The 16,753-nt window shown below is 51.0% G+C and overlaps 1 protein-coding gene across 24 annotated transcripts in view; it reads right to left on the minus strand.

Moving 5' to 3' along the window:
• The window catches only part of ZMYND8 (zinc finger MYND-type containing 8), a 111,764-nt gene that overhangs the window by 17,503 nt on the left and 77,508 nt on the right, over window positions 1-16,753 (minus strand). For 17 of the 24 annotated variants that reach the window (XM_037044227.1, XM_037044223.1, XM_037044212.1 and 14 more), the window contains 4 exons: window positions 11,821-11,973; window positions 8,662-9,171; window positions 4,112-4,483; window positions 2,027-2,217 (listed from right to left, as the gene is read on the minus strand). In XM_037044227.1, the coding sequence (XP_036900122.1) occupies window positions 2,027-2,217; window positions 4,112-4,483; window positions 8,662-9,171; window positions 11,821-11,973 (1,226 nt within the window). The remainder of the gene's footprint in view (window positions 1-2,026; window positions 2,218-4,111; window positions 4,484-8,661; window positions 9,172-11,820; window positions 11,974-16,753) is intronic. The other 7 variants (XM_037044217.1, XM_037044229.1, XM_037044232.1 and 4 more) reach the window with 1 other exon arrangement.

Raw genomic sequence — 16,753 nt, forward strand, 5'->3', positions numbered from 1 at the left:
TTGAATGGTCCTCTTGTGAAGTTTGGGGACTCTTATCAGGATGCACGCATTCTATTCAAAAGGGGGACAGACACTCTAAAGAAGAGACAAAGTTATCCCCAAGACTAGCTTCTGATGATCTCTTCAGATATCGCACCTTAAGTAGGGTCCCTTTAAAAAGCCACGTGCAAAAGCACAATGGGTGTGCGGACACATGCGGACATGCACAGTCAGCAGGCCGCGTGAGAATTCACAAACCAGCTCAAAGCTGCTCCCTGCATCCTGGCTGACGCTATTCACATCCCAGCGCAACCATTCACTGCCTATGTGACCCTAGCCAAGTTGCACAGCCTCACCGGGCCTCAGTTTTCTCATCTATAAAATGGGGGCAAAACAGCACCTACCTCATCAACTTGCCAGTAAGACTGAGTGAGCAACACGCAGAAAGCTCTTAGAACAGCGTGTGGCCCCAAGTGAAAGCCGAGCCAACCTAAGCCATTGCTGGTGTCGCCTTAGCAACAGACAGACTCCCAGATGGCTGGCCCGGTGACCTGCTTCTAGCAACCGAATACGGTGAAGATGAAGATGGCTGGCTTTGTCTCTCACTGCCTTTGATGAAGCAAGCCGCCATGCTGAGGAGGCCCACGCAGCATTGAATAAGGGTGGCCTCCAGGCCACAGGAGCTGGGAACAGACACTGAGGAAGTGGGTCCCTCCCCTGTCAATCTCCGGAAGAAACCCCAGCCCCAGGACTGCACTTGACCAGAGGCTGGGAGGCCGAGGACCCAGCTGAGCCTGCCCCACAGAACCTGGGAGTTAACAGGCTTGTGATGTTTGGAGTTGCTGCACTTGGCAGTGATTGTCCCGCTGCAACAGGGGACTCATACACCTTGACAGAAACTGTTTTTCATGGCCATCAAAAACTCACTGGTAAAAAAACGACATGTGGATGGGTGTGTATCTCACACCACCCAGAACTAAAAAAAAAGTCCACCTTTAACACAACATAATAACAATCCTTTTTCTCACAAAAAAAGAGACAACCATTCTTAAGTATTTTTACCCATTCTCTCTAAAACGTAAAGGTTTACTTATTAGTAACTCGCTAGTAATTTGCTCATTTTACAGAGTAAATTATCATTACCTACTTCATAATTCACAAAGTACTTCACAGATGATTACTCACCAGCTACAATTAATAGTTACTGACACTCGGACACCATGACGAGGAGTTAGGGACGACACGCACTCATGCGCCAAACGTCTCCTGGGTGCCAGGCCCGCTTGGGCCCGGGCCGTGGACAGAGCAGACCCTGTCCCCATGGAGCTGACATTCTGACAGGTATCCTTGCCACTGAGTGGTCTACTGAAACTTCCCTGCGTCCCTCCAGAGCACCCTCGGGTGTCACCGAGACCTCCGACTCCCACTTGCCAGAATCCAACGAGAGCATAAAAACAGCTGGCAAATCAAGAGAGAAAGAGAAAGTACCACAAGTGCGCGCATGATGGGAAGCCTGCCCGCCAACCGCTCCACAAGGGCTCTGTGCCCCAGGGGGTGGGCCAGCCCTGGGGACGGCGGGGAGCCCGTTCCGGCTCCTGCAAGACCCTGGGCACAGACATCACACCTTGTCAAGTCTCACGTTTAAGCCTGTCGCTTGGGTTCCAAGTGGCTTCTAACAGAAAAACCCACCAGCCCCCCAGTCTGTTGTTAACCGGAGGAACAGAAACTTGTTCCAGCGCAGAGGGAAAATCTGTCCGTAACAAGTGACTCGAATTCTCAAGGGTCACTTGGAGGCCACGTCACCAGCTGCCTGTTGGGCCCTGACGTGAGAACGTAGGCCCTCCTGGAGGAAGACTCAAGTCTATTCTGCATTTCCTTGCTTAGATGCAACTTCAGACCCAAGTGTTAGCATTTAGTCTTGGAGCTCCTCAGTCAAAACAGGGTCTGCCCTCCTAACCAGCCCCTAAGACCTGCGAGGTCACGACCCGACTGGTCCTCATCAGGAAGCCAGGCCCAGACGCCCCCTCAGGCACCTGCTGGCACTCACTTTGCTGGTGTACTTGGCGATGTCCGCGGCAACATCGGCGGAGGCGGTGGCGATGGGGAGGTCTGCGCTGACTGAAGACGCAAGGGTGCTTGTGGAGCCTGAGCTGGTGACCAGGGGCGACGACTGAGTGGTGGTCACCAGGGTGATGGTGGAGGTGGACGGGCTCTGCGTGATCTCCTTCTGCTGGACAGCTAGGGAGACAAGGGGCCCCGGTCACCCGACTGCCTCAGGCAGGGCCCGTTCCCAGCACGAGGCGGGGCTGAGGGAGTGAGACCCAACGGACACCCCCGTGAGCGCTTCTACTTTCAAGTGACAGGGACTCTCTCCTTAACCAAACGCTGGCCAGGCTCCTCTGAGCCCTTTCTTGATTAACCCTCAAACTTGACCTAGAAAGGCTTAAACAAACACTAACATAGCTTCTTACAGCTCAAGGCACCACCCCTTGGATGACCCCAGGCCCCTTTAAAGTGTCTGCCTGAGAAAACTCAAGGCCCCCGAACAATCGACAGTTCCATTCAATACCTAAAGTTAGGGCACCTCTCTCCCAATGTCTATAGGAAGGTAGGAGCCTGACTTCAAAAGGCATGATTAGCAAACCCCAAACGGTTTCACACGGGCCACCCCCATCTCCCACTCTGTGTACCCTTCCACTTCCCCGACTCTCCTGAGTCCCCACTGGCCCCCTCCTTACCCCCCTTCTCCCTTTAAACGCGCAGTCACCTCTGTACACATCCAAGTGACTTCACTTCACAGTGGACATTTTCCCCCTATTGCAATAGTAAATTACTGATGCAAATCCTGTCCTTACCGGTGCAACCAGCACCCAGCTTGGTTGGTCTGACACAGACATGTGGACACTGAGCAGTAAGAAGAAGGGGTAAGAAGAGAGAAACCAGGGACGGTTTGTCCCTACCTCACAACCCCTCGGTTAGGCTCTGGCCCACCAACTCTGTAAACTGGGAGATCAATCCAGTGGACCCCAACTCCACCTGCCCAACTTTCTGGCCTTCCTGCTCCCCAGTCTCTGATGGCTTGAACTGGGAGGCCCAACGCAAGCTCTGGCTGCCTTCCACCCTCCTGCCCCGAGGCACTCCCACTAGGGGGCACCTGCGACACCGGAGTGTCCATCCAGGAGCCCAACTTCCGAGGGTCCCAATGCAGGGGCCCCTTGGAATGAGACCTATGTCGGCGCTCACGAAGCTGGGCACACAGGTACCCGTCCAACGAGCATTCTGCCCCTTCAACAGCTCCTGAGGGAGCCCCCTGGGTGGCTGGAGGATGTTTCAATTCTGTGACTTCAGCCACTGGTGCCCAAGGCTCGTGAATTCTTATGGATGAAGCTAATCCCTAGTCATTAAGGTAACCCCTGCTACCAACTTCTTGCGGTACTCTTTCCAAAACAATGCCAAGAGGTTCGCAGGTGTGCACAGGAAACTTACACGAAGGAATGCGATGCAGTACTGCTTACAACAGGAAAAAACTGGAAGCAACCTAAATGCCCATCAGTAGGGGAACGCTCTCGATAAACTACGGAATACTATGCAGCAGTCAAAAAGAATACGGTAGAGCTATTATGTACTGACATGGACGGATCTCCAATACATGCTGATGGGTGAAAAAAAAAATGGTACCATTTTTATGTTTTAAAAAAGAAAAAAAGGAAAAAAAGTAGTATTTTCATGAAGAGTCATATATATGTGTGAATATATATGCATACATGCATAAAAAAGGTTGTATAGTTAACAGCAGCTGCTGAGAAAGGGAGAGGCATAAGATGAAAGATTAGTCAGTCCATCGGGACAGTGGACTTTTGCGTAAATATCTTGCCCCCTTTCTAAGGAGAATCCACACAGCGTACTGTTTGTGAAATAAAAAATAATTTTAAACAAAAGTAAAAAATCGAGCTGCAAAACAATTTTTAAAAATAATGCCAAGTGGAATGGGTACGGCCTTCAGCATATGACAGCCGGGAAACAAACGGGAACTGAAAAAAAAATAAAACAATGGTTTTGGTTTTTTTTTTTCTCCTGTCAATGTGGCAAAAAGGGCGCGGGTGCCACGGAGAACAGAACAGGGGCTCGGTACCTTTCACAGCCTGTCTGGTCTGATATCTCGTCCCCTGGGAAGACTGAGGCTGCTGCTGCTGGCTTTGCGGCGGCTGCTGCTGGCGCTGCATCTTCTGCATGTGCCACTTTTGGGAGGACGTTTGAAACTTACTTGATGCGTTCCACACGACCCGCTGCACGGCCGGGGCAGTCTCCTTCGGTAAAAGCGGCCTCTGCTTTTTCACTGGGCTTCCCGTGGCGGTGGCGGCCGGGGCCGTGACCGTGGACGTGGTGCTGGTGGTGGCCGTGACCCCAGCCGTGGGAGTTTGGGAGGACGAGCGGGTGAGGACCGGCGTTTCGGGGGGAGACTGGCTGCCTGCCGTAGTGGACAGTGGCGGGGCTTTAGCTACCACTAAAGCCGATGCATGGAAAAAACAAACAGAAAGTCACGTGTGACTCGGGGCTGCCCACCGGGTCCCCATGCCAGCAAGTTCTGGGGGAAAACAACACAAGCCAGGAAGGCCCAGCCAATTCAGTTCTCAAGGACACCCCGAGGAGCACGGCCTCGCCTTGCTCACTTCAGCCCTTCTATGTCAGAGCACAGGCCTCCTTCAGTGGGGGGGCCTGCTCACATCTGAGGCCCAAGTCAACAAGGTCAAGAACCCTGGGGGATACCGGTGACCCAGGCCCAGGCCCAGCCCCAGCCCTCGACTCGAAGATAGGGTGGTGGATACACTGAATCACTGCCAAGTGTCCCATTTTCCAAAGTTAGAATCGGGTTAGCCCTTTGAGAAAGACCCAGCTGAAATTAATCCAGGGATGAAGAGAAACCCCCCCTGGCTAGATAACGCAGGGATCCGGAAGACCCAGATGGCTTCCCAATGGCCAAAGCAGAGAAGAACACCAAACCATTCAGAAACAAAAGTACCCTTTGCACCTTGTCTGAGTCCCTCCAGGACAACGTCTCAGCAAGACAGAGCGAACACCTAACACTGGAGGGGACTCCACCCCAAGACCAGAACCTGCCAACACGACTGGGTTTATCTAGAACCGGGGGACCTGGCTCTTGTTCTCACTGTATTTATTCCTGCCTCGTAGTGAGGCGCGGCACACAACACCGGTTTGCCTATTGTGTGGCGGTCAAGTTTAAGTCTAACATGGATTTATTTTTTTCTAAGAGTAGGATACAAGCAAGACTTGGGAATGGCAAAAATAACAAATGTGAATGCCTCAAATCTGAAATAAGCTGCTTTAGGGACAATGTCTTCTGAGAAGAGCTGGACTATGGGGGGACAGGGTAGCATTTCAACAGGCAGAGGTGAGAATTTGGAGGCGGGGGGAACAGCATCAGCCACGACGTGTTCAGAAAGAGGGGGCACTGCATTTCGGGTAAGGAGGAGCAGCAGGAAGGCAGAAGCACTGAGCATGGTGGGGGGGGAGCTCCTCTGTATAAGGGATGTTGTTTATCACTGAAGGGGTCCCGGCCCCCGGTGAGGGGAGCCTCCCCGTAGACAGGAGGCCCTGAGGACCCCCCCACACACAAGGTGCAAGTCAGCACCCCACTCTGAGACAATGTGCCTGAACATCAAACGCCTTTGCTGAGGATTCTGCCAGTCTTTTTCAGATTCATTTCCCCTGGAAAAGACATGTGCTGGATTACCCCAAGGACAAGACATTTTGGTGAGCTGTGAGATTTAGACCGCCAAGGAAAGTGAGAGGAGATAAGCTGACTTTTCTAACTAGGAGCTTTCTTGGTGGCTATCACATCTGGCTGGCGCTCCTGCTCCTCCGGAGAGGAGAGCTCAGCCAAGTTCAAGGGCAAGAGCATTGGGCGGGGCAGGAAGGGGAGCTCTTCCTCCAGTGAGGAGCCCTTGTCCTTTCCCAGGACAACCTGCCAGACACTGGAGAGAGCCCCTGCTCCTTCCAGGGGGACAGGTGGCTTTGAACTCGGCCCTTCTAAGAGGCCACGTGGGGCAGCTGACCTGCAGGATTTCCAACCTGCAGAACTAGCTTCAGTGCCTCCCCATCTTCTGCCAAATTACAAAAAAACATACTGTTATTGCTGATTAACTAACCTAATCCCACACTCTACCCATCACCACCTGCCTACCCCCGGCCCAAAGGACAACCACGAAAAGGTCTTTTTCTCTCCGGATATGTAACAGCAAACAGCAGGCTTTGCACACAGGCTACAGCTCAGCCGCAATCACGCCCGTCCTCAAAGCACTCTTTGGGGGTTTCATTTAGACACCGAAGCATTTTAATTTCCAGTCTAGAGGGTTCTGATGGTTTACATAGAAGAAAAAGGGGCTATGGAAAATTCCACTGGTCCTAGAAATTCAAGAGTGTCTGATCAATCGCCTACAGCCCAAGAAAGGGTGAGTTTCTTTAAGGCCAGCACACCAGAAGCTGTCCCATCCAATTAATCTACTTATTCCCGACTTCGGTCACTGCCTTGTACATAAAGGAGGACCTTTTAAGGGAAGGATAGAAACTGCTAGTGTTATGGGCACAGCAAAGGTCTCTACGCGAGCTCCCTCGCCTCTGTTCTGGGATCACTGGCTGTAGAAGCTGTTTTACTATCTGCAGATTCATATTCTACACACCAGCTCTAGTCCTCGCTGAAGGGAAGCTGAGGGTCACCACAGCACATTCCAAAATGCTCTTCGCTTAATAAATGTATAAGCGACAACACTTTGTTGAAAAGGTGCTCTTTCTACTGCGGAGTCCAACATGAAGCCAGTTCTTCGAGACCCAAACCACCATCAGGGGTTATGGATTTAAGACCGGTTGGTTTTGCCACAAACCCTAGGAATCCGATCTAGCTAAATTACATTGCAGAATCACCTTCAGCTTCACCCACCACTCGGGGTCTCCTGGAGAAATCTTGCTCAGTGAGCAGTGCAAGGAAGAGCTCTACTTCATTTAAGTAACTAGATGTTTTGGGGGTTTTTTTTGGAATATGTAACATTTTTTAAGGGACTGTGCTTCCCTTTTTGCTTTGACTGCTGGGGAGCTCACAGCAAGACTGAAATAGTATGTATTTCTGTACATACTTTCCCCAGACTTCTCACTATTCTGATTTTGTTTGCATTTTGTCTCCTGATTAAGTATTCTTGTGAATCTGTCCTAAGTCCTTTCTGGAAGAAGAAGGGGCATAAAACCAATAATCAAAAGATTTGTTCCAGAAGGAAAGAATTGGTATCAATATATCCATTCATGGGGGCACTGCCAGCTGCCCCCAAACAGGCCCCCAAATGGAACAAATGCTCCTCCTATTGTTCTCTGAAACATCAGAGGAGGTCCCGCGACGTGACGGCCTTGTTCAGAGACCATCCCTGAAGCTCAGAGAGGACCCGGGATGGTGTGACGGTCTCTCTGTCCCTCGGTCCCACTCCACTAACCGCCTTCTCCCCCTCCGTCGATCGCACCATGCAGGGACATTTTGGCCTGTCTGGGCGACTGCAGGGTGGAGCGGCTCAGGCCGACACGACCCCAGAGCAAAGATTCTCGAGGCCCATCCCTCACTTGCCTTTGAAGCAGCCAGACTAAGAAATCCGGGGACAGATAACCCCATCTTACTCAAGGGTGTGGTTCGGAAGTGAGCTCCGATCAGAAATCAGGCAGAGCCAAAACTTAAACCTAGCGATCCCGTAAGTTACTCGCCAAGTACATAAGGTTTTATGGCTGTAACCTCTAGTCTGTCCTCAGGCAATGCCTTTCAGGGCCCTCAAAACTCATTCTTCATGACCTTTCTTGGGCATGTCAGAATCCCCTCGCTACCCACTTGCCGAACCCACCGGAAAATGCGCTGACCACCATGTCAGTGGGAAGGATACCCTTCCGATCGTCCACACACTCCTTCGGGGTTGGGCCGACGTGCTGGGGCCATGATACTTCGGACTGCCACTGCGGGGCAGGTGCCACTGGCATCCGGTGGGGAGAGGCCAGGGACGCTGCTAAACGTCCTCCAATGCGCAGCACAAAGAACTACCCAGCACAAAACATCAGTAGTGCCACTGCTGAAAAGCCCTGGAATTGCGCAGACCACATGCCAACATGGTGGAGTATCATTCAAGGGCACACCGTGTCACGCGCCCTGGATTTCCAGCGCCCCCAGGAGCACCCACCCACTACTCTGGTGCCCCAGTTTCCGAATTCTGTTAAGAAGATGCACTTCGAGATGCCTGGCCAGCATGAGGGGAAGAAAGGGAAGCTAAACTTATCAAGGCCTTCAAAGTGAAGGCTTCTAACAGTTTCAGCCTTGTCAAATGTCTAAACATTGCTAAACGCTTTAGGAAGGTAAATGGACACATTGCGAAAGAACTTACTGGGGCTAAAAATGCCTTGACTACCAGGAGCAACTACTACTTTCTAGGAGACTTTTATTTTTCTGCACTTAGAATCCACCACGCTGGGTACAGAACAGGCAAGAGGTGGGCGGGCCCAGGTTAAGTCCTGGTCCTATCAGATAACCAGCTAAGTGACCTTGAGCCAATCAGAGTGCCAGGTCACAGAGCGCTGATCATACAAATGAAAGGTGGCCTTCGAAACCAAACTGAGAAAGCAGACACCGGTGCAGTCACTTACCATCCTGCTTGGGAGACGGTTCTTTGGGTTCCTTCCTATTTTTCCGACCCTCCCGCCCAGAATGGTCTTCTCCCAAATCTATGACAAGTTCGCTCTCCGAGTCGGAGTCCAGGCCCAGACGGACTGTTGGGGGATCCATCTCCTCCTTCCCCTTCAGCTTGTCTTTCGTGGGACGCGGCGAGGGACTGGCTTTCTCCACCACGTCCTTCTCAGGCTGAGGGCTCGCCTTGCCCTTGGCCGAGTCTGGGTCTGCTTTCTCGCCGGGTGGAGACGGGCTTTTCAGCTCCTCTTTAATCTCCACTGGGTTTGCCGGTTTGGGCTTTTTTTTGGCAGCGGAGAGCTCCTTGTCCATGCGACTCCCCTCCTTGTCTTCTGCGTCTTCCGGCTCATTCTTGGACTTCTGCTCGTCATCACTGATGTACTCGCTATCGCTGCTCTCTGACTTCTCGGAATCCTCCGAATCGCTGTGCTCTACGGCCGTGTAAACATCTTCTGAGATCTCATTTATGCCTAAAGTCAAAAAGAAAACCCAGCATGTGGCGTAGTCACAAAATAAAGAGCAGGACCAAACACGCAAACATTTTCCACGTCAAACGCTGGAAATAAAAAAAAAAAAAAAAAAACATTTCAAGTCGTATCACAACTGGCCTGGTGGGGTTAGCAGTGAACTCAAGGTGCCCCTGAAGACAGGTGACAAATGTCATTTATATTTAGACATAGTTTCCAAGACAACATGGGACCAAACAACCCAAATTTTTAATTTATCCGGAGCTTAATCTTCGCAATATTGGTGACTGGGACATGCAAAATGGGAGGGATGGAAGGAAACACCAGAGATAAACTACTAAAACTGATCCATTTTACAGAATAGAAAATAGAGGCCCAGAGCAATCACTTATCCTAGGACACAAAGAAAACCAAGACAGGGGCAGGGCCCAAACCCTGGACTCCAGACTCACTCTTGTGCTGCTCTCACGTACTCCAAAGCATGAGAGCCCTTCACCTGTGAGTCCAGGGTGCAAAGAGTTAAGCCAAAGTCTTGAGCCGAGGTTGCAAACTCACAGGCCACAAGCCACACCTGACTGGCCAACCCATTTGACTTGGGGAGCAACAGCTTGGCTCACAGGGCAATTTGTTTTTGAATTTAGAACTTGTGGCCCAATTCAAAAAGCAGGAAATGTCACACGGAAATCAAGAATGGGGGGCATGTGCTGAGGGTGCCACTCTGAGTAACAAACAGGCCTGCGAGGCATCAGCTGGCCTGGGCTGGGAAGCCACTGGCCCCGGCAGGTGGGGGCAGCACGGACTGCAGGTGACCCAGCGGCCCGTCCCTCTCACCCTCTGCACTGATGGAGAGTGGACGACTGCTGTGTTTGCACTGTTCACTCACTGACAGTGGAGCCAAGGAGGGAGACACGTACGTCCACCTGTCTATCAAAAGGGGAAAAGACAAAATAAAAACAGCAGGTGTTTCACATACACACAAACGATTACAGGCAAAAGCGTATCTCTAATGGTGGTTCCATGTAACCCACTTTTGTCTCCTGCGACCAGCCAGGAGCATCATCGGGCAGTAGGTGAACACTAACTACTACATCCTAAAATTTTGAAAAGAGAAAGTCCTAGTCAACGCTTTGTCCTGTGTTCATTCTAGAGCAATGACATCCTGACCCAGACTCAGTGAAAGCAAACTCGCAAAAGGGCACAGCCACGAACAGCCCTGGGCGCTCGACACCAGCAGAATCACTGGGGAATTACATCCACCTCCACTAGGGCTCAATCAAAAAGAGGAGATGTCAACCCTGGCTGGTGTGATTCAATGGACTGAGTGCCAGCCTGCAATCCAAAGGGCTGCTGGTTCGATTCCCAGTTAGGGCCCATGCCTGGGTTGCAGGCCAGGTCCCCAGTAAGGGGTGCATGACCATGTGACCATACATGTGACAGGAAAAGCTTGGGTACTGGAGCCCAAAGGACAGGAATCTGAATCCTGCTCCACCACTTTCACGAGCTGTGTGACCCTGAACGAGGGACCTACCTCTCTGAGCCTCAGTTTCTCCATCTGCAAAATGCACCCGATAACAGTCATCAACCTCCCAGGACAATCTCTGCCCAGTGCTTACTGAGCAAAGTGCAGGGTACAATGGAAGCACCCAGTAAATGGACATATTAAAATTCTTATTCACAATAATAACAAACCAAGGAGTTGGACCACCTGCCTGGAAGGACCCAGGAGGGATATTTAAATGGACTGCAAGGCTTCATCCATGCCAATCAGTGTCCCAACCAAACTCCTCCGACAGCCCAGGTGACACCAAACTGCAGCTCCTTCCCTACCCAAGGGTCCAGAGCAGCCCCGACACACAAATCTCACTGTGGAGTGGCTCTCTTCCTCGAGGCCCAATCAACCCCTATTTCTTTATAAATGTCCTCCTGGTTTTATTTACTTATTCAACCAATATTCCAGAGCGCTACATTGTGCACAAGACCCAGTGCCTTGGAGAAGGCAAATTTTTATAAGGCAACCTCCCTGTTCTCAGTGAGTTTCCAGTCTAGTTGGGAGGGAAGGATACCCTGCCACACAAACGGACGACTGTTGCTTCTGAGCAATACTGTATCAAAGGTGGTGGGCAGATGGGGAGAGCAATCAGGGGAGACTTCCTGGAGGAGGTGACACTGAGCTGAGCCTTCGGGACAGGGTTTAGGTAGGCAGCATGGGGCAGAGGAAGGGAGGCAACAGACACAAAGGGAGGATGGGTCCTCGGGGGGGTGCGGGGGTGGGGCGGGCCCAGTCTGGAAGAGGAGGCTTGTGTTGGACACCTGGGGACAGAGTCAATCCTCATGTCAAGACACTGACGTGGACTGACAGGGTGTGCGGAAGGCAGACACAAGAGGGCCTTTCTGCTTCTAAAGCCTCTCACCACCTTCACCGAGTCCACAGGCTGCCCCCACCGAAGAACGAGCTCTGAGGGACTCGAAGGGCCTGTCTGAACAATTAGCTACCAAATCTGAAACACGCTGCCCTGAGCAGCAATACATTTTAATGGAATAAGCAACTCCAGGTTCCAAGCAGCCGGGACCCAGCTCTGATCTCACCTGGGTGGCATCCCGACTGCTGACGGTGACGACACTGACGACAGTGAAAGCAAACCAAAGACGTACCTAATTGTGCTTTGCAACTCTCTATCGTCTTGTCAAGATTTAGCTGGAACCGGCTGCGAATCTGACGCTTGGGAGAGATGAGAGCCACAGGGGCGGACTGCTGCTGGACAGACTCGCTCAGCTGCTTCAGGTCCATCTCGGCCTTGCTGCGGTCTGGAAGACACAGCCATCCCCTCATCAGGCCGGGCACTGGAGGGGCGGACACTCGACGCTCGCAACACGGTGTCCGTGCAAACACACATTTCAGAACATGGGAGGGGAAAAAACCTGAAACATTTTTGCCACTGATCCCAAAGTCATCTGCCCAGTAACACGGGCTGACTTGGAGATAACAGCCCCGAGAAAACACTTGGCAGGTTTGCTCAGTCTACTAAACAATCGCCTGGGTCGCCTTCGGCATTTAAAATGCACGATCCCAGCCAGATGGCTGTCTGCGGAACTCGGCATGTCATCAGGGAATCTCGAAAGCCAAAGGTTACGGTAATATGCTCAATCTCAATTTTAGCAGATAAACTGACACCACATCTGGCCGGAGCGTGCTTCGAACTCCAGGCCCACGTCAGAGAGGGCTTGCGTCCAAGAGAGATACAGAGCCCCTCAGAGGATAACTGGGGCCCTGGCTCCTCATTTACCACGGAGACTTCATTCTTCATTCCTCTTCAACCTAGTCTGGAGCTCAAATGAGAAAAGAAGGAAAGGGAGAAAAGAGGAGGACCTTCCTCCCAGCAAGCCCGCTGCACCTCCCTTTGGCTCACAGCACCTGAGGGAAGTTAACCAGACTAGCCCTAGATATTAAATCTGCATCTTCTCGTTCAGGGAAGAGGAGCCCAAGGTCCTCAACCTAATCCCAGGGAAGGGCCTCTGCCTGAGGCTGACAGCCAAGGGCCCATCCCTCCTCCCCACCCCCTGCCAATTTCTGCCATGGGCTCTTTATAGGACCAGCCAGACTGGATTCCAGGAGTTTGCATTTCTTGAATTTCTTCCCTACCCTCCTCATCTACTTCCTCAACGGCCTCCTCTAGGGTCCCAGAAATATAACAAGGGGACATAACGAAGGAGGCTGAGAAGGCCCAGGAAGCGTGTAGAGACCTCGCGGGCAGGAGCACCGTCTCTCACCCTGCCTGCCAACCTTGGGAACCCCCTGCGACCGGCCCCAAGTGGAGAATGTGGGCATCTGCCCTGCCCCCACTGACCCCAGAATGTCCATCAGAAAGCACATGGCGCGGAAACAAGGACAGAGAGGAGAAGGGACCTATGAGCCTGTTCGCACCAGCTGAAAGCTCACTCCCCGATCCCACCGTCTTCCTGAGACACTCCCAGAGGGGCCACCTTTGTCCCCAGGCTGCTGAAGAGGCCCAGGAGACAGACTCAAAGCCTTCACTCTCCCTTGGCTTTTGTTTTGTTTTCCGACAGACAGGACTTACACACCTTCTCCTTCCCCCAGGAAGGGGGCTCTTCCCTACACTGCTGCCCAGACTGGTTCCTGTGAAGGGACCACAGGCGGCCTCCCAAATGCCCCACCCAACACACTCACAGGCGGCCAGAGCAACAGACTGTTCAGACTTGGTTTTCACCGTCACCAGGCCTCCACTAAGATAAGATTAGGGTGGACCTTTTCCCAAACACACTCTCGGGGTGGACTGCTAGGAAGATTCCAGAAGAGAGCAGTCCAAGGACACACACAGAGACAGCATCCTTATCATTCAAGAAAAGACTCTGAAAACCATATCAGGGTGTGTGCATACAAGTGTGCACGGGCATGCACGTGTGGTTCGTGGGTGCATGCACAGCCACTTTGGAGGGGAGGAACGCCCATTCCAAATTCCTGGAGAAGCACTTTATGAGGAGAAGATAGAGAGGGAAGCATCGGTAAATCAGCCGGTAGGAGGAGGCCCGGGGAAACAGGAACTGATCCGATTAAAGACAATACAAACAGGACTGAAGGGCTTCAACAGTTAAGCACCGAATGTGACGTCTGTCTGGTCACATTCCTCCTCAGAAAGGAGGAAGCAGGACTTCCACCAAGATGGAGGCGTAGGTGGAAACACTGTGCCTTCTCCCACAACCAAGTTTGAATACAACAAAGGTCTGGAGAACAAAGACACAGCCAAAGAACAGAAAATTGAATTATACGGAAGTCCGACAACAACGAACCGTTCAACTGGGACGATGAGAGGGACAGAGCCAGCAGCGGAGCACGGTCGGGCAGGACAGATACCCGACCTAGGCGCGCAGGCAGCCCGGAACCAGTCAGAGTGCGGGGCAGACTGACCGCGGTGGCACATTCGCGCATAGTAAGACGGACCACACAGGCCCCAGGGGGCGAACCCAGTGGTGGAGGGCTGACGGCAGTGACACACTTGCGTGGAGTGGAAAGAAACGCATGGGCCCAGTGACGGTGGTGGCTGAGGCAGCGGTGGGGGCCGCAGGGGCAGGTGGCAGACGGGATGCCATTGTTCCTCTTTGACCCCACCCCCACATACAACGTCACAACCCAGCGACTGAGTTACCCTGTTCTAGTGAACACCTTAGGGCTCCGATCCTGCTATGTAACAGGCACGAACAGCCCAAAAGATGGTGCAAGAAGAACTGAAAGTCCCAGAGCCGATAACTCTCAGCGACCGAGAAATTGCCAGCCTCTCAGAAGCACAATTCAAAACAGTTTATCAGGATGCTCACAGAACTGGTTGATTATAGTCACAAATTAGAGGAACATATGAAGGCTAAACTGATTGAAATGAAGAGAGATGTCCAGGAAACCAATAGTGATGGAAAGGAAACTGGGACTCAAATCAATGGAATGGACCAGAAGGAAGAACGAAACATCCGACCAGAAAGGAATGAAGAAATGAGAATTCAAAAAAATGAGGAGAGGCTTAGGAACCTCCAGGACATCTTTATACATTCCAACATCCGAATTATAGGGGTACCAGAAGGGGGAAAGAAACAGCCACGAGTGGAACACTTATTTGAACAAATAATAAAGGAGAACTTCCCCAGTCTGGCAAAGGAAATAGACTTCCAGGAAATCCAGGAAGCTCAGAGAGTCCCAAAGAAGTTGGACCCAAGAAGGAACACACCAAGGCACATCATAATTACATTAGCCAAGAGTAAAATGAAGGAGAGAATCCTAGAAGCAGCAAGAGATAAGGGGACAGTCACCTACAAAGGAGTACCCATCAGACTGTCAGCAGATTTCTCAAAAGAGACCTTGCAGGCAAGAAGGGGCTGGAAAGAAGTATTCCAAGTCATGAAATCCAAAGACCTACATCCAAGACTGTTCTATCCAGCAAAGCTTTCATTTAGAATGGAAGGGCAGAGAAAGTGCTTCTCAGATAAGGTCAAGTTCAAGGAGTTCATCATCACCAAGCCCTTATTATACGAAATGCTAAAGGGACTTATCTAAGAAAAAGAAGATGAAAAATATGAACAGTGAAAGGACAGCAAACACACAGTTATTAACAACCACACCTAAAACAAAAGGAAACTAAGAGGACAGCTAGATCAGGAGTGGAACCATAGAAATGAAGAACACATGGAGGGTTAGCAACAGGGGGGTGGGAGGAGGAGAAGGGGGGAGAAGGCACAGAAAATAGCATAGATGGTAGGTAGAAAACAGATAGGGGAGAGGGCGAGAATAGTGGGGGAAATATAGAATCTAAAGAACTTGAGGCACGTGGTTATAAACTAAAGGGGAGGAGAATGGTGGGGGAGGGAGTGTGCAGGTGGAGGAGAATGAAGGGTGGGAATAGAACAACTGTAATGGTATAATCAATAAAATAAAGTTAAAAAAAAAAAGAAAGAAAGAAAGGAGGAAGCAGCCCGGGCCAGGGAGCTTCGCTGGTTAGACCGTTGTCCTGAAACACCAAGTTGTGGGTTCAATTCCTAGTCAAGCAACCAATGAATATGTAAGTGAAATAGCAAATTGATGTTTCTGCCTTTATCTCTCTCAAATCAATACATTTTTTTAAATGAGGAGAATATTACATTCCAGAGGAAAAAAAAGACAACCTTTTCAAGCATAAGTTAGAAAAGAAGTTTCTCGCCCTTGCTGGTGTGGCTCAGTGGATTCAGTGCCAGCCTGTGAACTGAAAGGTTGCTGGTTCGATTCCCAGTTGGGGGACATGCCTGGGTTGTGGGCAGGTCCCCAGTTGGGAGCATGTAAGAGGCAGCCGATCAATATTTCTCTCACAGATCAACATTTCTCACCCTCTCTTTCCTTCCCCTCTCTCTAAAAATAAAATGAATAAACTCTTTTTTTAAGTATCTCAACAAAAATACTTCCCATGAAGTGGGGTTGGGGAGAGGGCTGCTCCCCAAGTGATACGCTCGCCAACATCCTCAGTGACATTCTCGTGTGGTTAACAGCCTCCAAATAGCAGCTATTTAAAAACACAACTACTATACCAGGGATCAGCAGACTTTTTCTGGAAGGGGCCAAAGAGTAAACTAGGCTCTGTGGGCCACACAGGACCTGGTGCAAAAGTGAAAAGAAATGCTATATGAACAAATGCATGTAGCTGTGTTCCAATAAAACTTTATTTACAAAAACAGGTCGGGGGCCAGATTTGGTGTGCAGGCTGTAAAATCTGCCATCCCCTGTACTGTGGGAGTCCCAGGGACTGCCAACATGGCTGCACACAGAAACTATCTGTGGAATTTTTTTTAAATCTTAATGCCTTAGCCATCATCCCTGGAGACTCCAGATTAACTAGCGAGGGGTATGACCTGGGCATCGGCCTTTGCAAAGTGCCCTGGGTGATTCTAACGCAGCTGTGGTTGACAGCCCTGGATTCAACCAACGTGAGTAAAGAAAATTCCGCATAATCTGCCTGAATCCTGACATATCCGGGAACAGAACCACTATTCCAAACCCCAGGGTTCAGAGAGAGAGACCTACACCTCACCACCAAGAGGAGGAAAAGAAGGTCAA

This window comes from Sturnira hondurensis, unplaced genomic scaffold (assembly GCF_014824575.4).
Source record: "Sturnira hondurensis isolate 20B ecotype Veracruz unplaced genomic scaffold, ASM1482457v3 Scaffold0004136, whole genome shotgun sequence".
In the NCBI taxonomy this organism is placed as follows: Eukaryota; Metazoa; Chordata; class Mammalia; order Chiroptera; family Phyllostomidae; genus Sturnira; species Sturnira hondurensis.